General features: G+C 54.4%; 1 protein-coding gene across 1 annotated transcript in view; it reads left to right on the top strand.

Annotated features, from left to right (window-relative positions):
* Positions 1-22,784, top strand: part of LOC309685752 (electroneutral sodium bicarbonate exchanger 1-like) — a gene marked incomplete at both ends in the record, with an annotated part of 77,630 nt that overhangs the window by 43,973 nt on the left and 10,873 nt on the right. The window contains 2 exons of the mRNA XM_082501477.1: positions 21,448-21,583; positions 21,775-21,928. Coding sequence (XP_082357603.1) covers positions 21,448-21,583; positions 21,775-21,928 — 290 coding nt within the window. The remainder of the gene's footprint in view (positions 1-21,447; positions 21,584-21,774; positions 21,929-22,784) is intronic.

Here is a 22,784-nt window from a genome sequence, read left to right as displayed (position 1 = left end):
AGCAGTGTGGGGGAGACCCCCAGATCCTGCCCCAGACCCTCAGCCCGTGCCCTGCCTGCGCTGGGCAGCTCTGCCCGCCTGCTGAGGAGGGGGTGCTGCCCACGGGCTCCGACGGAGGAGACGGGGTGCAGCAGGTCTCTTCTCTCTCCTCCTCTGCAGGGCAACCGAGGAGGCAGCACCGGGCCCCACAGGACCCACTGGGCTCCCTGCCAACCATATACCATCTGAGCAGTGATGCCTCTCTCTACCCCCCCCCCCCCCCCAAGCCCCCAGGTCCCCCTGCCCTCCTCTGCCGCCTATAGGTCCTATCAGTGGGGACAGCTCCTTCTGGTCCAGGCACCCCCTGGGCTCCTGGGCCCCCCGAGGGCCACCGCAAGAGCCCCTGCAGCCTGTGCTCGCTGGCCAACTGGGAGGACTGCAGCAGCCTGTTGAGGAGCAGCTCCTCTCCCCAGAGCTCCCTCTACCACTTCCTGGAGCCCTGGCCCAGTGCAGCAACAGAGCCAGTGGTGCTCACACACTCAGGACAACCCCGCTCTCCCATGGCTGCTGGTGGGGCAGTAGGGAAACTGGGGCTGGTCCTCGGCCAGGAGCCTCCACAGGAGCTGCCAGCAGGGACCAAGAAAGAGTGGGTTCCCCGGCAGGGGATGGACAGGGCACAGAGGCCCATGGACGAGCACCTGTCCCCCGGAAGCCCCCCAGCCATGGACATGGACAAGGTGGAGCGGGTGCGGGAGATCACGTATGCTTTCCAGGCCTTGAACGCAAAGACGGAGGAGTCCTGCAAGACCATCGGCAGGGAGTGTGGCCAGGCAGACCCAGGGCTGTGCAGGGCAGGAAGGTGCCTGCGGCAGGGCTGCGCCCAGCTGTGGGGCTACCTGAAGGGCTGGTGGAGATGCCACTAGATGTGTCTGCTTCCGCCAGCCCTGCAAGTGGTGACAGCGCCAGGTCCAGAAGACCAACAGTGCCCCGAATACTGAGCGGCTGTGGCGTGTGGGGCCGGGAACCCCTCTGGGGTACCCCCTATGTGAAACATTAAAGATAAAATGTTTGTCTCTAGCCCTCGTGCAGTCCTCCCTCCTCCCATCCCACGGCTGCGGGTGCTCCCCCGAGGGAGCAGGCTGCAATCAGCAAGCACTGTGTGTTGAGCTCCCCTGCTCACAGCCATGCTCCACCTGAAGGCAGCAAGGCAGGAGCAGTCCCCAGCCGACTTGGGCGCAAAAAGGTTCATCTGACTCAGCGGGTGAGGAATGGCCCGTTTCAACTCCGTACCTTTGGCATTCTCAGGTCGGAGGATTTGATGGAGCCAACTGAGAGCGGCAGCATACGCTGTGGGGCTCTGAGCTGCTGCGTGGTGCCAGGTCTATCCAACGTCAGGCAGTACGTTCCCAGGAGATGTCACTGCTAACAACTCTTCCGAGGAAGTGGGGCCGTTTCTGTAGTCGTAGCCTGCCTGGAGAAACAACCCACGGAGCTAACAGTCTGCTGAGCAGCAAGGGAGCAGAGTCGCTGACTCTCAAACAAGGACTGAAGTACAGCAACTCACTCTATTGCCTTCCCCCTTCGCCCGCTGCCTCCCACAGTTTGGAAGAAAAGAACCAGGGAGCTCCAAAGGAGGGGACCCCTCCCCCACTCCCCCAAATCTGCCCAACATCCCCAAACCTCCCTCAAGACACGGGACTCCTCCCACACATCTCCACTCCCCACACCGCAACCCTCCCCCTCCCCCAACGCTCCAAAAAGCAGCAGTCCTTAGGGCAGACTCCTTAAGCTGACTCCACAGCTATGGCTCCACGTCGGCTCTGGGGGAGATAAGGGGGCCCCGGGGCTCTCCGTGGGCTTTAAGGGGGTTCCAGGGCTGCCCACGGGCTCCCAGCAATGCCCGTGCCCACCACCCACCCCCGCTTCAGGGGGCCCAGCGCTGACATCCCCCGACCCATCTCGGGGGTACCTGGGGGGGCTCGGCCGTGGGCTGGAGGCGGGCGAAGGGGGCACGGCCGGGCTGACCTGCCGGGGGGGGGGCTGAGAGCGGAGCCCAGAGCGGAGCCAAGCGCCCGGCCAGGCCGGCCCCGGGCACCCTGCGCTGCGGCCGGGGCTGCCGCCACCTGCGGGGACGAGCGGGGGGTGAAGGGGCGGCAGCGGGGGAGGGGGGGGGGCCTGAATCGGCCCTGTTCCCCCAGGGGACCCCCCACTCGGCTCTGCCCCCCTCAAACAGGCCCAGGCCGCCCCCCAAGCCCCCCAGCCCGGTCCCGGCACCCCACAAACCCCCCAAACTGGCCCTGGACACCTCCGCACCACCGCTCCTGCCGCTGCCGCCGCCGCCGCCGCCGCCGCCCGCCCGCGCCCGCTCCCGCTCCCGCTCCCGCTCCCGCCTTCCACGGCCCCGGTTCCCCCCTCTCCCCCGGTACCAACCGTCGCAGCTCCCGACCGCCGACGCATACCGGAAGTGGTCCCCTTCGTGTCCGCCCACCCGCGCATGTGCCGAGGCGAAAACCCGGGCCACGCCCCCCTGCGTCGCCGCGGCAAACGCGAGCGAGGGGGCGGGGCCGCGCCGAGGAGAACGAGCCCCACATCACAGCTTCTCTCCGCGTCGGGCAATGCGAAGCCGACACCATCCCTGCCCTCCCCAAAATCAGCCGGGACCCCCCGAAACCATCCTAGCCCTCCCCAAAATGAACCGGACATCCGTCTGCAGAGTTCCGCCAGCACCCCGACGGACATCACCGGGATGGGGGGAAAGAAAACAACCAGAAAGGTACTGAAAAGAACGTGGAGACGGTGCTTAGAGATCCTTCTGAGAGGCAAAACCCGGCCTTTGTTCTCATTTTTGAACACGGGGTTTCACAGTGCTTCGCGGGCACTTCTTTCCCAGAGTTTTGCCCCAAACCCACGCTTCTAGCCCCGCTCCCCAAGCCCTCCCTCGGGGCCCACCGCCTTTCCCCAGCCCGGCCTGTCCTTAAAGCTTTTCTTTCCACACACAGCCCTTTCCACTCACCTCCCTCCGGGGCCTCCTCTCTCACAGGCACCTCACAGCCCTGCAAACCTCCCTCTCCCGAAAAGCCATTCCCCCCTCGCTCCCCCCTCACGCAACACCTATTCCCCTCACACACTCGCTCCCACCCCTCCCCCCATCCTCTCTCCTCCCTTCCCCCTCCCCCCATCTTTCACCCCCCCTTCCCCTCTCCTCCCATTCAAAATGGCCCTTCCCTCCCCCTCCCGCCTTTTCCTGCCTCAGCCCCCGCCCCCCGCTCAGGTGACACCGCACACAGCCGCCATGAGGCGCGGCGGGGAGGGCCGGGGCTGTGAGAGGCGATGGCGGGGAGGGAATTTTTTTTCTTCTTCTTTTCATCTCCTCAGGCTTCGGGCAGCCCCGCGTGGGCGGCTGGAGATCCCCCCCCTTCCCTGGGGCGGCCCCCGCCTCCCTCCTCCCCACAGGCTCTCCTCAGGGACAGCCCCCAAATCTGTCCCCTGGGCGGCCCCACAGCCTCCTGTGTGTCCGGGAATGGGGTTTCCCTCAGGGAGAGCCCCCAAATCCATCTCTGTCATTGCCCTACAGCCTCCTGCATGGCTGGGAGCAGTGATTCCCTCAGGGATAGATCCCCCCTCATCCCCAAACCTATCCCCAGGGTGGTCCCACAGCCTTCTGCATGGCTGGGAGCAGTGTTTCCCTCAGGGAGAGCCCTCAAATCCATCCCCAGGGTGGTCCCACAGCCGCCTGTGTGGCCAGGAACGGCGTTTCCCCCATGGATGGAGCCCTCTCCTTCCCCCTACCCCACTCCTGGGCAGCCTTTTCCTCCCTCCCACCTTCTCCCCACAGCTCTTCCAGGGCTGGGAAAACACTCCTGCCCTTTCTCTTCCTGCGGGTTTTGAGTAGAGCCCCCTGTCTGCCCAGCCCACACGTAGGGTCTGGGCAGCTCCACGCCTTGTGTTTGAAGCAGGAATTGGGATATTTCAGTTTTCTTCTGCCATCAGGCATGGTTGTGAAAGGGCCAGTTGTAGTGGTTAGGCTTTGGTGGGTGAGTAACAGCAAATCTTATTTAACTTTTCCTTTTTTTCAGATTTTGTGTAGGGGGCTCGTTGTCCTCACGCCCGCGAGTTCTGCTCCAGGTCAAGCGAAGCCCCATGGAACTGGCCCTAAGGGCGGCGGCGGCCATGGACCAGCGCCCCTTTGGCGTCGAGAACGTGGTTTATTTTGAGGTGAATCTCCCTGTTTTTCTTGAAAAGCGGGGGGCTGGTTTGTAGCGAGGCTTAAAACCCCGGGTTGTGCCTGAGTGTGGGGCTGATTTCAACCTCAGGGGCTGCGACTCCGTCCTCAGGGGCTCCGACTCACAGCCCTGGCAGCACCGTCAGCGTGCTGGGCTCAGCGTTCTCTTGTATTTTGAAGGGTTTCTTACGGATCGGCAGCAGTGGGGATATTTAGCAGCTGTGTATTGGTGGTGGAATCCGTGTGGTGAAAAGATCTTTGGGGTAAAGAGGTGAATAGGTGGTTTGTTTTTTTTTTCACCTCGAGAATGTTTCTTGTTGCCTTGTACCTGTAAAAAGATGTTCAAATCGTTAAGGTGTTCAAATCGTTTCATAAAATTACCCCCTAGACAGGAATATGTTTTGTGGTTGGTTTGGGTTTTTTTATAAGAGTCCTTTCAGCCTGCTCTCCAGGTGGAAACGGGCAATGCAAAGGCATTACAATGACAGATTTGCTAAATATGTTGCCGAGGTCTATATTAGTGGCTTTTCCTGAAGCGGGGAAAAGACGTCCTGTTTAATTCTTGTTTGCATTTCAAATTCTCTGTGAAATGGATTAAGCAGAGAGGGCTTCTTTTTGTGGGTCTGCCCTTGGGAGGAGAGCGCCTTTAGGAAAAGGCTTTTCTGGAGGGGACAGAGAACTTAATTGCTGATGTCTCTAAAAGCGCGCCCTGTTTGGGTGCTTTGAATTTTCCAGTGTGGGAAAAGCCGCAGAAGTGTGTATTTCTGTCCAGCTGCAGAGAAATGGGTAATACTGAGCCCTACAATAGCTTGGTTGGTTTTTTTTCCCCTGTGTGATGACTGGTGTGGAGGGAGTTTGTATCAAAGAGTCAATTTCTGATTGTGGGCAGCCCCTGTTTTAGGAAGTGTTGCACAGATTGCTTATCGATGCAACTGCTGCCGCGACTCCCGCACTCCCTGCTGCTGTCAAGCTTTTATTACTTGTTCTGAAAAGCTCTCGAAATACGTGCTGAGCTGCGCGGCTCCCCCGAGCCAGGTGGCCACGGCCACTGCCTCCTCGGCTCCTGTTGGCCATGGCTGACTATTTTCAGCAGGATTTGAGTATGTCTGTGTGCTCCTCCTTCCCTTTTAGCCATCTGTTATTTGAGTTTGGGACTCGGAGGCCTTACTGTCTTCCTGCACTCTGTTTTTTATCACTGTTGACAGTTCTGGATTCACCAATAACAGTACTCAGCGCTTACATCTGGAACTCCCTGAAAACAATGAACTCATTAATCCAGGGCCAAAGGTTTAGAAATAAATGGAACAAGGTCAAGCCTTGGGATCTTTAGTAACGTGATTCGGAGCCTCTCACCTGGCTTCTTGGTGGAGCTGGCACAGAGGTCGGTGATAATCCAAAACTGCAGAGCGAGCTGGGTGCCCGTGGAAGGGGAACTGCACTCTCAAGTGGAAATACTTGGGGTCTCGTTGCCTGTGGGAGGGAAAGGGACGTCAAGAGTCAACCTAAAGGAACTTCTCACCTTCAGAGGTCGCACTCTGGAGGTGACGGTTAATTGAGGGGAGTCATGGAAGCGTGCCTTACTGAGCAACATGCTGCTGCTGGCCCGAGACTAAATGTCTCCAAAGTTTGGGGTTGGTTTAAGTGCTCTTTGGTTATTAGCTGGATGTCACTCTTAGAAGCACCTCTTGCCCTGTCTGGAGGGGTTTGCTGCTGCCTCCTGCATTGGGCCGAGGGGACCGGCAGCCTTCAGGACAGGGACTTTCTCAAGTGCAGAGGCTAAACCCAGTGTGTGCTGCTTAAAAACTGCTCTGGGTGTTAGTGCGGCGGTCACGGTGAGAAATGTGTTGGCTTAGGGGAGCCTGAGATTTGCATTCCTCTTAAGTGCGGGGGATTTTGGGGAGCCTGGGTGGTACAATCCCCTTCCTGCTCCCAGATTCCTGTCGCTGACCCGTCAGCGGGGTGTTAGCAGAGCTGATGCCCGCAGCAGCTGAGGGTCGGCATGATCCCGGCATCGACAGAGCTCTGGAGCTGAGGAATGGGAGCGTGGCCCGTTTCCATCACAGCTTGTGAGGGAAATAGTGCGGTTTGATATAGCCGGGGTGTGTAAACGGGGATTCCTCTGTGCACGTGTGCTTACAGGGTGCACACACGTGTGTTACTTGGAGTGTTTCTTAATGCCTGTGAAGCTTTACGAGATTGGTTAATGAGCGTTGCTTTGCTGCGCAAGTGCAAAGTGTTATTTTCATGGAGAAACCAGCTCAGATGTTCCCTTTATTTTTCTTTTTTTTAAAGGCAGAATGCCTATTTTAAAGCTTTCCTTGCAGGCAGAATGACATCTGCTTTTGAGGATTGTTTCTTTCCCTGCGGGGTGGGAAAATTCTATAGCCTCGCTAAGGCCGCAGAGGAAGAAAACTTGTCAGTTTCCTGGAGCAAACTGCAGTTTGGAGAGGGGGGTGGTTTGCCAGAGCGCCTTTTAGCACCTCGTCGGGCACATTTCTTTTCCCTGGGGGGGGCTGAGGTTTAACATGGCCTTTTCATTTGCCTAGCTTTTGGTTGTATGAATTAATGGGTGTTTCAATGGGAACCACAAGACCTAATTTCTCAGTTGCCGTCTTAAAAACTGTGCAGGGACAGAAGTGGGACAGGGAGGTGACCGGAGTGAAACGCTGAAGGCTGTTAAGGCTGGAATAAGGAATGGCAGGGCTTGTTCTGGTCACCCAATATGACAATAAAAGGCCACAAGTTCCTCGTGGAGGTAAAGAACCGACAATCTGGGAGGGCGTTCAGGGATTTGCCTCATCGAAGGGTTTCCAGGGGAATACAGGGGTCACTCTCCATCTCATTCCTGGTGAGCTGCCTGCCTGTTAAGACCGTTACTGCATTATAACCACAGAGACAGGCCCTGAGTTTAGGTTTGGGAAGCCATTAGCTAATTTTGTGGTTAATGCTTTTTTCCTTTAGAGTGAGTCTGTGACTCGGTTCTCTCTGCTGAAGATGAGACACGTCCTTCCCTCTGCTTTGGCAATGGCCGCTTTCCTTGGGCACAGGGACTGCACACCCCTCTGGTCCTTTCTCTGTAAGTAAATCGTGGCTGTGCCGCCTTCCTGCCCGGCCTGGGGAGCTTGTCCTTTACTGAATGAGAAAGCAAGTTTTTCCCTGGAAGGAAAAAAAGAGATTTAAAAATCTCTGTCCTTCTGTGCAGCACTGCCATCCCAATGCAGCCTTGGGAGAGGCACCTTTCCTCCAGCGCTGGAACCATGGCAGGGAAGGGACCTGCTATGTTGTTAGATGGATGAATTTTATTGTTCTTTGGCAAGAAATGAATATGGTGACAATCGTTACCCGGTCCAGCCGGCCTTAGTGGTCAGCCCCCTCCTCCCTTTCCCTGTGGGAAGGCTCCGAGGATCTCCCGGGCTATAGGAACAGGCAGGCAGTAAGGATGCTGTGCTGGGAAGCTTTGACTGCCTTTGCTATCTTCCTCCTGTGAATGGAGAGATGGATCCTCAGCACTTTGGAGCTCACCTTCCCCAAACGCTGAGTTTGCCATTTGTTATCCACAAATGATGCGATTTTCTGTGCAGGAAACAGGATTTTTCAGAAATTCCAGCACGGTATGGGAAGAAAACGCTCCTGGAACTTTTAATGCAGGTCATTCCTTTTTGGTGTCGCAATTAAAAAGTGACGTCTGTAACTTTGAAACAAATATTTGTACATATTTGTCAATGGGTGCAATTCACGTAGTCGCTGGAAGGAGAAGGGATCTTAACCGCATCTCTTATTTCAGGCTGTATCCTGATAACGCCAGGGATTGATGTCCCGCTGGAGATTTTTCTCCAGTTCCCATCTTTTGCGGCTAATTGAGCGGCAGAGATTTTCCAGCTAGACAGGCAGTGAGCTCTACGGAGGGAATGCGAGTGCAGATCTAACGTTGACTGTGATTAAACTATATTGTTAAAAGACTCCTGCCTTCCAAAGAAAGTCTGGAAAAGTGAAAAAGGGATTGCTTTTGTGTCAGAGGGGATGGAAACAGCCCACCGGGCTTTTGCTCCGCTCCTGGCTTTGGCTTGGAAAAAGCCCGAAACGGCTCAATCCCTGTGGGGCCGACTGTGACCCAGGTGAGGGGCAGCTGTGCCAGGAGATCCGGAGGGTCCATCTCCACACCTTCCGTGTCCAGTGAGAGATTTCCCCGAAAAGAGGGAAGTTCTGGGAGAATGGGGAGTGGTGCAATGATGAGGGTGGCGAGGAAGGCTAAAGGATGGTCTTGATGATTTTTACCGTGAGTGGGTTTTTTCATATATCTTTTGGGCAGAATGGCCGGGGACTTTGTGTTTAGGCCGATGAAGGTCAACTCTAAAATCCGCATTGGGCCATGAGTTCCAGCCCAGCGGTCAGAATAACTGCAAACCCTGGGGAAAGGGGGCTGAGGAGTGGGTGCGTGGTTGGTTCGGCGCCGGGGCTCTGCCAGCCGTCGCTGTTGCCGTTGACCTTCTCCCTGTGGATCGGCCACTTCTCCCACTGCCCCACAGCACTGCGGAGGGTCATGGAGGGTTATTTTTGGCTGGAGTATACCCCTGTGCTGGCCAGAAATGGCCAGAGCTAGCCCAGGCTGGGCTTGCCACTCAGGCTGACCTCATGATGCCGGTTGCCGGCCTCCCGCCTTCTACACAACATTCCGACGGTGGTCTTGGCCCACCGTTGCAGCTCTTCTGCTGCTGGCTGTTGGTCTCGGAGTGAACTTTGCGAGTTTGCTCAGGCTTTTGAGGAAGGAAGCGGCAATTTTCTTGCCCGATGGGGCGCAAAAGGGCTCACGTGGTGGAACGGTAATGCTGTTGGTGGCGAGAAGGGGCTGTGGGAGTTGTCAGAGGGCAGTTGGTGATGCTGTGCTGGGAAATAACTGCCATACCTGACACGTCCCCTCCTTCGAAGCGGGTGCGTGCTAGCGTGCTGTTCCCAGCTCTGCTTTCTCACCTCCTCTGCCTTAACAATTTCAGTCATGTCAACATTGGCAGCGACTTTCAGGCCGAGATCCCAGACCTGCAGGACAGATCCCGGTTGGAAGAGGAGGAGGAGGGAGCGTCGCTAGTGTGGAAGCCCTGGGGAGACATCGCAACGAACCCGGAAACACAGGACAGAGGTTTCTCTTAATGCTTTTCTTGTCAGTTCCCCCCCGAGATACTAAGGGTCGAAAACTGCACGTTTTCACAGCAGCTGTTTGTCCGTTGGGACCCTCTCCCTCCTTTCCTTGACTGCCTTCGTGGCTGGTAGCACCCGAGGGTGCTCAGATCTGATGGGACAGTGAACAGATAACTGGTGGCACTCTCAGTCGCGTCCTCTGGGAGAGACGGTCAGGGGTGTTTGTAGCTGTCCCACCTCAACTGCAGCGACCTCGGTAGAGGGGAGATCTGTCTCTGGAGCTTCTGGTCCCAAAGCTGCTCTGAAGGGAGAGAGAGCGATAGTGGATAACCTGCCTTTTTTGCAGTGGCTTTTCTGGGTCTCCAGTCTGTGTGCTCTATTTGCCCTCGGCCTTGTATCGTACCTTTTCCTCTTTCTTGATGGGAACTGACTTTCTGTTGTTTTTTGTTGCATTTCTAGTGACAAATCTGCTCAATTTCGCCTGCTCCAATGTGGTGCCGGGGGGAAGAGGCAACCTGGAGCACGCCTTGCACCGCCTGCATGAAGCCCTGGTAAGAAGCAGCTATTTTCGAATTCCTGCTGGAGTAGGACAGACTTAATTACTGGGGTGAGCTGGGAGTCGCTCCTGAGTTTTCTGTTCCGCAGGCTCGAATCCCTTTGCTAAAGGGGCAGAGTTCTTGCGTGCTGCCTGTTGGCCGCCGTCTGCATTAAGGTCTTGTGGGATGACAGACCCTGTGTATCAATAAGAGCTTGTTCTGTCTCTTGTCAATTCTGACAATTTGGAGAATAGAAGTCCTCCTACTCCTGCAGGCAGCTCTGCCTGCAGCGGGGACGAGCCCAGAAGGACTCCAGCAGCAAGCAGTGGCCGTTGGGGTGCCACAGCTTGGTCCCCGGAGATCTGCGCGGGTTCTGGTTTCTTAAAACACATCAGTGTGGATTGAGGAAATATTCCCATCGACTGCCGTGGGCGGAGGTGACCCCGACGCGCTGTTGCTGAGCATCGACTGAGCACCGTCTTCCTACAGTGGGCTGAAGAGTTGAGGTCCCTCCTGAGGGGGAATCTAAGTCTTGTTCTCTGAACTCCTGCAGGAGGGTCTGGAGATGTTGCAGTCTGGGGCACCCCAGCGACCTGAATCCCATCCCCTGGCTGATTATCATTACGCAGGTAAAGCGGAAGCAGAGCTTGTTGCTTCTCCAGGAATGCGAGCGGGTACTGCCGTTCCCTTTGTTCTGATTGAAAGAAGTGATTTTTAAAAACGTGCGAGCAACGGTTCATGTTCTTCGGGGCAGGGAAAATAGTTGTTTTAATCTGTTCCGGGGGTCTTTTGGCATGGGGAGTGCCTTGTCCCTGTATTCCAGCCCACTGCTGTCCTGTACAGTGATGCCCCACGCTGCTGTACGCTTCTCCTTTCACACGCCGGCTTCACGGCAGCTCTGCTGGCAGCCATAACTGCTCGTGCTAACGAACTCCCTGCGGCATTGGCTAATCACTTTCCACAGGAGGAGAGATGTGGATGTGTGATGAATAACTTGTGCGGATTTCAGGTAGGCTGCGAGTGGTCTAATCATTTGCACGTGGCTATTTCTTCCCAGGCTCAGACACTTGGACGCCCCTGATGGAGCAGTTGTTTAAAGAGGCTTTTTATGTGCATAAGAAGAATTTCCACCTGATCCAGAAGAAGGTAAAGCCGTTAGACCAAGGCGGGTTGCGGGTTGTTAGTGTGGAGGGGAGTTTTAACCCAGAAAAGTCATCTTTTGAACGGCGTGTCGGAATCCTGTCCTTGGGATGCAGCTTCATGCTAAAAAGACACCGGTACGAAACATAATTTTCCTAATGTGTAATTACCAAAGAAATTGAATCTCTCCGGTACAAAATATGGGAAATATTAAAAGAATAATGACACATTCCGCTGACCATCGGCATATAACGTACAGTTCTGCCCTCCCAAGGCTTCTTTACGGCCCTTTCAGAAGAAGGGGGCTCGTTTTCGGCCTGATCTCACCTGTTCATTGTGCTGTGGGGACTGCAGACAGAGGGGGGGACAGACAAAGAGCACTGGATAGATTTGTTGTGGATCTGTGCCTTCAGTGTTTTCCTGCAGTATTTCCCTCATCGATCGCTTCTGTTTTTTTCCTGACAGATTCAGACGAAGACCGTGGCCCAGTGTGTGGAATATTACTACACCTGGAAAAAACACGTCAGGTTTGGCGCCACCCGACCAGGACAGACAGCCAAAAGGCTCCAGCGAGGCACGGATGAGGTGGAGGCGGCTGAAGAGAAGGTAAGAGAACTGCCGGGGGTGGGTGCGAGATGCCCCATGGACGCATTGTCTCGGGCTCTGGGAAACGATCCCCTTCGCATTAAACTTGCTTCTGATGATTTTCGGGGATGTTTCATGACGTCCCAGTGCTCCGTCACAGGAACTGCCGGTGATCCGCCTCTGTGTGGGTGTTGCCAAAATGTTCCTTGCCAGGAAGCAGAAATGTGGCTCACAGAAATACATATTATTTAGGGTTTTTTTTTTGATGGCAGCCACTGGGTAAGCATGTCACTTCAGTTCTCTGTAATTCTACTGTTCTGCTGAGGACAGTAGAAATAATACGGTTTTTCTTTCACCATCTGTCTTTGCACCCCATCCTCCCCGTCGAATTTCAGCATTGTTTTGGCTGTTTTAGCGTTCGGAGGAGCTCAGCGGGGCAGGCTGGGGCTGATAGAACGCGTTCCACCCAGCACACAAATAAACCCCTCACTGCCTGGGCCGTTTGGGGATGTTTCCAGCCAGTTTTTCGCTTTAGCTGTCCCCCTTGCTGAGGAGCAGGAGAAATGAGCACAAGCTGTCTGGTTTACAGGCTGGTTGCAGCCCAAAGAAGAGGCGCCAGCTTGGGCCCACCAAGAAGCAGAAGAGCAGCGAAAAGACGCCCCGTGGCACAGGCAGTCCCTCCCGCCATCCCGGGGACGCTCCGCGCGGGGTTGGAGGCGCAGGCGATGCAGCTGGGTTTCCCTGCGGGCAGTGTGGAAGGTGAGCTGCTCGCTTTTTCTTCTTGAAACTCACTGCTTTGGGCTCAAACAGATGGAAACTCTCCAAGATGGCTGGGGGGGAGCAGAACTAAGGGCAGCTGGAGGATTCCCCCTGTCCCGCTGCCACCTGCTGCTTTTGTTGGACTTTTAGCTGAAACCGCTGTGTTTTCCTGTGCCTTTGAAGGCCTCACGGTCTCTTCCCTGAGGTGTTGGGGCACCTGTCCCATGCCGCACATGGCCACGTGTTGTCACCACCATTTGTTTAATAGCCGCTTTTCCTCTGCGCCTGTTGGAGCAACGAACCTGTCGGGATTGTTCCTGCTCAGTTCCATCCTCCTCCCGTCTCCCCTGCACTCGGGGCTCCTCCGTCTCCCGCTGACTGCAGCCACAACGGTTTCTCTCTCTCTCTTTGAAGGCCCTTTCCTCCCATTACAGGCTCGGGGCGGTTCATCTCCTTGGGCGAGAATCCCAGCGTTTCTCCTTTGTTTGGCTGAGAAAAAGGTTCCACTGAAGTTCCTTCTTGCGGTTTGCGGCCCGAGGTCTCCTGCGCTGCAGTCGCTCGTGCCAAGCGACATTGCTCGTGCCACGCAGAGCCACTCGAGTTTCAGTCCGACCCGATTTTGATCCATCGTGATGTTAATTCTCCTATTTTAATCCCCAATGATCTGCCGTGTTTAACCAACGAGGTCCCACCCAGCCGGGGGTACCGGCAGAGACTGTGTGGCACCACGCAGCAAAACGCACAAGAAACTCACAAAATTAGAAGTAATAAAACGTCGTCTAACAAATTTTTTTTTCTTAGAAAAGGAGTTAAAAATCCCCGTTTGTTTTTTCCCTTCCAGGGTGTTTGGGACAGTCAACGGGAGGAACGCGCATGTGAAATACCATCGCCCACGGGAGGATCGGAAGGCCCTGGGGACGTCTTCAAAGGGCGGCGAAGCCGGCAGAAGCCCAGAGGGTGACCTCCTCCCGTTGGCAACTGGGCAACTGCCGGTGCAGCCCAGCAACCAGGTCCCTTTCCACCACTAAGAAAACCTCACCCACCATCTCTCGCCTCCAGCAGCGCCTGAGCTCTGCGGAGGGTCCACCACCACGAGGTCACCCCCACTCCAGAAAGACCCAGAAGATAAGAACAGCAGAGAATAAGGTATTGTATTTAATAGTGTTTCCCCCTTAGGTGATAGTGACGTGTAGATTTTCGGTCTTAGTTAGGCATCTTTTAGCTCTTAGTTTTAGGCTTTAGTGTTGTTCTGATAGGAGTAAGGTTTGTTGTTCTTCTGAGAGGAGTAAGGTTTTTTTTTATGTGTTCTCCTCAATTTATTAAATTGAGCTGTTGAACGTTCAAGTCCTGGGGCTGCTCTTGCTGGGTTTGAGCCAGAAATAATCGAAGCCGTCAAAACCCATTCTGTGCGGTTGGTGGTGCGAAGCAAAGGAGAACCTGGGCCTGCGCCACACAGTGCTGTTCCCGGGTTGGTTTTCCCACTGGAGAGCGCAGCGGCACTGCCATGACAAAGCCGGCAGCAGGATTGGGGCGGGTGAAGGCATTGGATGTCTGCGAGGCCTCTTGGTTATTTGCCAGAGTCGGCGTTGGCCTTTCGTGCTGCGCTGTAGCGCCCATCGGTGTTTGTTTGCACAAATAACGCAGCGTTTGGCAGTGACAATGGTGGTTGGGTTAGTTCAGGGAATGACATCTAAAGAAGGGGGCTGGTCTCTGCTGGCGGTGTACCGGGAGGGAGAAAAGGTTTACTTTTCGTTGCCAGGCCACCTGATTTTCATGGCTTTGGTTTTTTGTTTGTTTTTTTTTGTTTTGTTTTGTTTTGGTTTGGTTTGGTTTTTTTTTTGTGTGGCTGAATATTCCCGCCCGGTTGAGGCAAATCTGTATTTTGGTTCTGTTTTGTCTTTAAAGTATTGATCTTCAGGTCTAGGCCATGGTAAACTTCTTTCCCTGAAGCGCCCGCTTTGCAGAGCGGGTACGAACATTCTCCTTTTGTTTCCCATCACTTGTATTTATAAAAAAACTACCCTAAAAGTCAGAAGAGCCATCGGCGTGTTCACACCTCTTCCCTAAGCCTGCTCCTCACTGCCGGTGCTGCCCAAGCGATGCCAAAAAGGCGGGAGTTTGGGAAAAATACCCGGCACCCTATCTAACTGTGGTGTCCAAAACCCCGTGGGTCGATTTAACCCCCCACTGACCCAGGGAAGGGCTCCACGTGCCAGTTCCTGTTCCAAGTCTTGTTGCTGTTTCACATTGATTCTAAAAAATCAGAATGTGGATGCAAGAACAGAATTTGGACCAGATTCTCCGGCACCAGGACAGTGCACCGATGCTCCAGGGCGCTTTCCCCAGCAGCGAAGGCCTGGTCTGGCAGGAGGGCGGTGGCGGGGATGGCGAGGTACTGCCGGCTCAGCCGCCCCACGGCCGGGAAGCGATGCTCGTTCTTCTTCCACCAGCTGGTGCTGTACTTGCAGAGGGGCTCCAGGATGTAGTTTTCCAGTTGCTGGTGGATCTCAGGCATGCTCTCCATCGGGTCCTACCCCAGAAGGATGTCGTAGCTACTCTGAGACGGGGCGCTGGCGCATGGGTCCTTGCGAGCAGGCAGCTGGCTGCCGGCATCTGCGCCCGTGGCTTTGGAATCTGAGTTTGGCACCCCAGACTGGGTGGCAGATGGGGACTGGTGGTTGCAAACCCACAACAGCGTGGTTCTCACTGACTGGTGCAACTCGCTTCTCAGGCTGGGGCTGAGAAACTGCATCTCCTTGAAGTGCGGGTCCAAAACAGAGGCGATAACTGCTGGGCTTTCGAGCACTTTCTCGAATGCAGTTCCCTTCAGTTTGGAAGACGGCAGAACACGGAGAATGGCATTACACGCGATCTCCTCCTTGGTGTATTGATTGGACAGGGAATCAGTCAAAAGAGAAAATAAGAAAAATTAATTTGTTTTCTACTTGGATGGCAGAAATCTACGAGAGGCAATAGAAGTCGGATGGTTGAACAAAATCTTGCATGGCTTTGATTTTGCCCTGAGCTGACAGCTGCAAAGCCTATTGTGAAACCTACTCATTTTTGTGATCGTAGTGATTTTTGTTTGTGTTTTGTTTGGATGTCTTAAGAGTATCGTTATCAAGCAATTATCTCCCCCCCAGCCCCGCCATGCCCACCAGCAGCAACGGGCCGATGGGATCCTCAGCTGTCAGGTGGGGGGCAGCGGCACCAGGGCAGGGAGGGCGATGCCTGGTACCCCCGGGCGGGCCATGCCGACGGTGTGGCTGGAGAATGCTCCATGGCTGCTCACTGCGGCATTTCTCATGGCTGGGGGGAAACACGTTGGGAGCAGGGGGTGGGGGTGAATGGGGGAGGCAAAGCATCTGCAAGGGGCTGTGAGGGCCATGGAAAGGGGAGTGAAGGGCATCTGCAAGGTTGGAGGGGGTAAGGAGGGTGGTAGGTGTCTAAAATAGGGTGCTGGGGGTGTGCAAGGAGGGGGGACAGCAGGCCGCTGAAAGGGGGTGTAAGGCATCAGCAAGGCATCTGCAAGGCAGAGGGGTGGGGGCTCAAAGGGGGAGGCGAGGGGTACCCAAGTTGGGTGCGGGAGGGATGTGAGGAGGGGAGGAAGGCACCTGGGCAATGCCTGTTGGGGGTCTCCCCACCAGACCCCCCCTCCTCCGCATCTCGATGTGACCCCCTGGTGATGCTGTGGCCCTTCAGAGCAGGGGGACAAAGGCCACTGTCCCCACAGAGCCCCATGCTACCCGGTCACCTCAGCTATTGTCCCACCGGGCGCTTGCACGGATGCGCCCGGTGTTGGGGTGCAGGCAGGAGGTGGCTGGGTGGTCCCCCCCTCTTTCTGCATCTCCTTGGCCCGGGGGAGGGCCTGTCCGCCCCCCCGCTGCACCCATGGGACCCAGCTGCAGGAGGTGCTCTCGGGGGCAAACGAGAGGTGGGGAATTAATTAATCTGCCCTGAAATTACAGCTCACGGGAAAGACTGAGAGGAATTTGCGTCTCCGCCAGCAAGGGAAGACGGTCACGTCCTGGTGATGCTCAGCTGTGACCTGCGTGTGTCCCCCCCTCACAGCCCCACTTTGGGGCTCTGGAGATGTGTCCTCTCCCAGGTCCAGTCCCCGTCACAGCCCAAATCCTGGCTCAGGAGCCGGAGGGGTCCCTGCAGGGGATGGTGCTGACCCCCACGATAGCAAAGGAGGGAGCCACAGGACTGGTGGCTTCGTCTGGGTAGGATGGAGATGGAGCGGGGCGAGGAGGGGGGTCTCCTGCTCCACCACTAGAGCAGCTCCCCCGGTTTGGCCCCTCATCCCCTTATAACACTGGGATCAGTGTTATTAATTACACTTTGCGCGAGATTAATTACATCAATCCTCCCTCCTGCTGCTGGTGGCCAGTCCAGCTTGCGAGTGACGGAATGAGGGGGCTGAGATGGGAAGTTTGCCTGCTCGTGCGATGCTTTTGGCCTCCCCTGGCACCGGGAGGACTCAAAGCCGGACCTGAACCTCTGCTTTGTGCTTTTCCTCATCCTCAATTACACCAAAGCTTCCCCAGGGAAAGATTTTTCTTTCTAACTGGAGGAGTTGCACTGAGACAGGTAAACTGAGGCAGGACAGTCAAAAATCCCTCTCTCTCCTGCTGGGACAAAAAAAACCCTGCAGCAAAATAATAATTTGGAGAAGTTTTCTTGAGAGGGAACAACACTCTCTGCTCCGAAAGTCAAAAGTGAGCTCGCCATCCCCTTTCCCAGCCCAGTTTCGATGATTTGATGTTTTCCAGGCGCCTGGCAGCAGCGGAGAAGGACAAAGAGGGAAGGCGAAGTGTCTGCAAGTGCTGGTACCCATCCTGGGATGGGATAATTTGCTTTCTGGAGGCATCTCTCCATCCTGCTCCATCCCATCCCAAGCCCACACGTCCACAGATCCCATAGACTTATTAAATCCTTAAATCCTCCAGCTATTTCCTCAATGAAATAACCTTTCTGAGTCCATTTGGGTGTCTTAATTGGGAAAAAGAGGGTTTTGAGTGGCACCGTTTCCTTCGGTGGCATCTCTGTGCGAGGTTTGCCGCGATTTCTGCTGCAACAACTGGGGAAGGGCGATGGGATTCTCGGAGTGTCTTGCCACGGACCCGCTTGGCTTCTTTCTCCTGTATTTGCGCCTGAAGCTTTAATACTAAATAATAAAAAAGCAGCAGAGATCTGAGCTTGGATCCCGATGGGATTTTAACGGATTAGACCTCATTGTCACCCTCCTTCGCTGTGTTATTTTACATCCCATGTCACCTTTCAGGGCGAGCCGGGGCCGTTAACCTTTGTGCTGAGCAGCGCCGGGGAGGAAGTTCATGACAGCAAATGAATCTGTAGGCTGGAAATGAGGGATTAGCTCCACTCGGAACATAAAGTAGGGCTGGAGATAGCTGGCGGAAGCGAGGAGAGTAAAACATGGGGCTTCTCTGGCCATTTCCGTACGGCGTAGGACTTGGTCTGGCTAACGAGGGTTTATGGAAGCCGCGAAGGGACGGAGGCTGTGCCGAAGGGAGACCTCCCTGAAACACCCTGATTTGATGCAGGAAATGTTGATGAAAATCAGGGCTGCCCCATAACGGGCATTTCCCCAAGGGTTTGTGCCTCACGTGGTCTTTTGGCAGTTTGGGCTTTCAAATACACCCAAACACTGTGTAACACCTTTTGCCCTGCCGAGATGCAGCGTTTCCACCCCTTTTCTCTATTCTGGATAGTTTTTCCTCAAAACAGAGCAGGTTTCTCCCCATCCGCTAAGTTTTCCAAGCGGGATCAGTATTGGGGTGTATAGCTTTAAATAACTGCCAGGGTCACCCTGAACATTCCGATCCCAGCAACGGTCGCTGTTTATGTGCTGGAGATGGTGCAAACTGGGAGTCACTGGGCTGCAGTCGGAGGGTTTGGTCCTCTGATTGATCTGGAGGCTCAGTTATCCCCCAAAACCGGTGACCGACTTGAGGATGAAGCAGGAGGAGCGTCCCAAAATGACACTTCTGGAAGAGTTACAGGTGGGAGGGCTGTGCCAAGGGTCTGCGCATCCCCCAAAAAGGGGGGGAGACTTCCCAAAATCCCACTGGCATGTCGCCAGAGCAGGGAAGGATGCGGGGGGACGATGCTTTGTGCCCTGCCGGGGGCAGGTTTAGCATCGTGGGTGGGAGCACGGAGCCAAAATGGTTTCTGAGAGAGAAGCAGACTTTCCCCATGTTGCTCGGGGGGGATTTGGGGAGCTGTGATGCCCAAATCGCTCCGTTTATTCCCACTCTGACACCCCTGTAACACACTCAAGCTCGCTATTGTATTTAAATTGCGATTTTATTTCAATTGTGATTGTATCTAAGTTGCGATTTAATTTAAACAGTGATTTAATTCAAATTGGGGTTTTATTTCGGTGGCGATTTTACTTAAATTGTGATTTAATTCAAATTGGTGTTTTACTTAAGTAATGATTTTACTAAAATTGCCATTTAAAGCGATTTGATTAAGCCCCTTTTGTCCCGTGCCTTTTCTGAGGATGGGGTTTGGGTTTTTGAGTTTTTTTTCCGGTAAATCTGGAGGGGAGCAGACGCATTGCTAAGAAGGGACGGAGGGTGGTGGAGATCGTCGTGGGAGAGAGGACGGGAAAGCCACAGGCGTGTCATAATCCGGCTGCCGGGTGACGCGGGCGAGTGCCGGGAGGTGGCGGGGAGGTCGCAGCAAGTCAGCTTTGAAATTAGTACTCGGGGGCCAGAAAAAACTCATTCCCAGATGGGAACATTTGTTCCTTTTGCTCATTAAATTAACTGGTGAGCGGGAGGTGTGAGCTTCCCGAGTGTCGCTGCTGCGCGGCAGCAGATGATGCCATTCAGTCGAAGCAGGGATTTGGAGGATAAAAAGCAGATTTCCGGTATTTTGCTCTTCTCTAAAGAGAAGGGTTTCCTGGAGGCCCTTTCAAAGTTGCAGTTGTGACTCGAGTGTGAGACGTGGTTGGGTTTTTATTTCTTTGAGCGTGGTAATCCCGGTGATGCCCTTCCCCAGCCCAGGGGCAAGGGGAGAAGAGAACGCCTGTAATTCTCCTTCAGCTTTTAAGGCACAGATGCTCTTTGTGCAGCACTGGCAGTGGTATTTCAGCCAAGGAGGGCATTAGCTGTTAGTCTTTGGCTTTTCTTTTGAGGAGAAAAACGCAGTTTTGTGTGGAAAGCAGGCTTGCAGCAAGAGAAGCCCGAGCCTGGTTGGGTTGAAGTCGCAGCTTCACCCTTGCAGGTTCTTGAGGGCCTTTGGAGGTTGATGGTGGCCATGTCCTGTGGCCAAGTGCCATCTAGTGAGTATCTGCAGGTATCACTTTTGGAGAATGAAACTGGCTGTGCTCAAAAGTGTGGAGTTGGGTTCCCCCACCCCACTCCACCCCCAGTTTGGAAATCCCTTTTTTAATTTTTAATTTTTCGAAAGGAACCACAAGAACGAAGCAGGAGGTTTGGTTTTGGTTTGAAACACTCAACTGTCTCCCCTTTTAGTAAATCCTTCCAGACTCACGGTATATACAATACAGGTGACATTACAGGTGGTTTTATTTGGGTATGGGAATAAAAACCTCCAAGTCCGTGTTTTTAGGGCTGTGCCTGGAGGAGGAGACACGCAGAGGTGTGATGCTCTTGGGCTCACGTGGCCGCAGGGATGGGTGATGACTGGGAAGACGTAAGGGAGCTCTCCTCACCCGGCCCCAACTTGTATCTTCTTCTCCTCACTAAACAGAGACACGACGAGGAGGCGGTGATTGACCAGGGAAGAACGAGCACCGCTGTCACTATTCACTATGAGAAGGAGGAGCTGGAAGGTGAGTCGGGAGAGGTGCCACCAGCCCCACGCGTTTTTCCGTTTTCCGTCGCGCTAAGTCCCTGCCGCGTCCTGTGCTCAGCGTATGCATCACCTGCAGCGAAACGTGGCATGCTTCTAAATAAGCAAGCACAGTTATTTTCACATTGTTTTAATATTATGGCTTTTAGACAGAGGGGAAAAAGCCCCCATGGCATCTGCGGTGTGAGCGTTGGCCACAGAGCTTGGTAGTTCCCAGCTTGTTTTCTCAGAGGCTGCTCTTGGCTTGGAGAGGTCAGGAGAATAATTTGATGGCTGCAGACACGGGGCTGTGATTTTCTTTTTTTTTTGTTCCAGACTTCATTATCACAGGACTGATTGGATCTCCTCTTGTTGCCTTGTGCCATACAAAGATTTTAAAAATAATTACCTTCTGTGGCTGCTTAATGAGCAGGTCTGAGTGTTGTCCAGCCAAAGCTGGAATTTTAGACAAGGGTTGATATTTTCAGGGCACTTTTAGGTGACCCGGAGCCATCGCTTGTTGTTGCTCTGTTGTTGCAAAGTTAGAGTAAAACAGGCTTGGAAAAAGGGAGGGGTCTCTGACATTCAGGGATGCAGTGAAACTAAAATGAAGAGAAGTTGGTGTTTCCTCCTGGGATGGATGCGCTGGTTTAATCGTGGCAGCGGTGTCAACCATCTCCGCAATATCGAGAGTGATGCGAACACTGCTTTTTTCGCAGGCCACCGCACCCTGTCCGTGGGCGTGCAGATGCCACTGGTGAGGCAAAGCCACCGGTGCCACCGGCACCACCGACCCCACCGCCAGAAGCATCGGAAGAAGGAACGGGAGAAGGACTGTGCCCCGATGGAGCAGGGCTACCACTGTAAGTCCCGCCGCAGCGTTCACGAGCCTTCTCGGGGCTGCGTGGGTGCCGGGGTCCTCTGCAAGCAGGTCCGTGTGGCTGATTTGTGTGGTTTGCTGTTCTTCTGAGGGAAAGTGGCATTATTTGGGAGGCAGTTGAAGGCATAATGGATTGAGGCTGGTCTTCCTTAGAGGGATCCTGCCATTAAAAATGGAAACGTGGGGAAGGAAAGTGGCCCGTCCTTATGCAGAGGTGCAATAGATGCTTCTCCTTCTCCGTGGCTCTGTGCAAGCCCGGCCAGACCTGGGGGAGAGGGGCCAGCCCAATATTTAGGGCTGAACTGGTGCCGATCGATGGCCACTTTGCGTGTGAGCGTGACGGGTCGAATGCAGGTGTGGTAACGGGATTTATCTTCTGCCCCCAGACACCCCATCCCAGCGGGTGCAGTTCATCCTCAGCACCGAGGAGGATGAGCAGCACGTTCCCCACCACTTGTTCACTGAGCTGGATGAGATCTTCCTGAAGGAGGGTGAAGATGCCGAGTGGAAGGAAATGGCAAGGTAAATCCCTGCCGCCGGCTGCGGTGGCGGCCGTGGGCTCTGCCTTCCGCTCTCCGGGACGTGAAGCTTTTGCAGCTGCAGGTGCCGATGCGCGGAGCCTTCTCCTCTTGCCGCCCCGTAGCTGCACCGAAGGGGTTGCAGAGCTGAGGCTGTTTTCTTGTAACGGGGCTGATCGTGCCCAATGTCCGCAGGTGGCTGAAGTTTGAGGAGGACGTGGAAGATGGCGGCGAGCGCTGGAGCAAGCCCTACGTGGCCACGCTGTCCTTGCACAGCCTCTTTGAGCTGCGGAGCTGCATCAGCAACGGGATGGTGCTGCTGGACGTTTGTGCCAACAGCATTGAAGAGATCGCAGGTACTGAGCACGCTGCGTCCCGCCGGGAACAGCCGAGCTCAATTTGCCGCGGTGCCCTTCACTCCCGTATCAAACCCTGCCCCAATGGCACGTCCTTTTCCAGAACCTCCGCTGTGTTTTTAAATGGTGGGTTGCTTTTTGGATGTAGACTGGGTGTACAACAGTCACATCAGCTTTTTCTCCCAGTATGGGAGCCTTTTGAAAGCAATTTGTGGGGTCAGAGAGGCGATTAGAGAATATTCTCTTGCCAGAAAGGAGTGTCAGGGCTTGGCAGGCTGCTCTCAGGAACACGGAGTCTGCGTAAGAGCTGAACCTCCTTAAATAAACTGCTTACTACAAGCTGTTTCCTCCCGTTCTTTGTTTTTTTTTTTTTTCCTCTTGCCTTAACATCCAGGATTTAAGAGCTTTAAAGGCAGAGTTTATTTGGCAGGTGACCAAGCAGCATATTTCTGTGGGGAAGATAATTGAAGTTAATTGAAAAAGCGGCTTTGGAGAAATTATCTTTGACTGGCAGGTCTCCATTCAGCCCTTGCAAGAGCTGGAGAAGTCGGAGCCGTTCTTAGCACGTTTCTCCCTGTGTTTGGCAAATTGCAGTTGATGGGCAAAGGAAACTCTGGGAAAGTCTGTGCTAGAGATTGCTCATAATTTGTTGAAATGTGTCGAGTCTAGAGAGTCTGTCTAGAAACGCCAGATTGGGCAAAAAAATGTCATTATCTAGGATGGGGAATAATTATCTGAGCGGAGTGATGAATAAGCACTTTGATGATGGCTTTTAGCAAAAGAGAATTCTTCCTTTCGCTGCAAAGGCTGAACTGCATTAAAACGTCTTGCTAAGCAAGGCTGAGCCCG

The sequence above is a fragment of the Vanellus vanellus genome, assembly GCF_965231255.1.
Source record: "Vanellus vanellus genome assembly, contig: HAP1_SCAFFOLD_52, whole genome shotgun sequence".
Taxonomy (NCBI): Eukaryota; Metazoa; Chordata; class Aves; order Charadriiformes; family Charadriidae; genus Vanellus; species Vanellus vanellus.
Note: the sequence above shows the minus strand (reverse complement) of the source record. Positions and strands in the feature narration are given on the sequence as shown.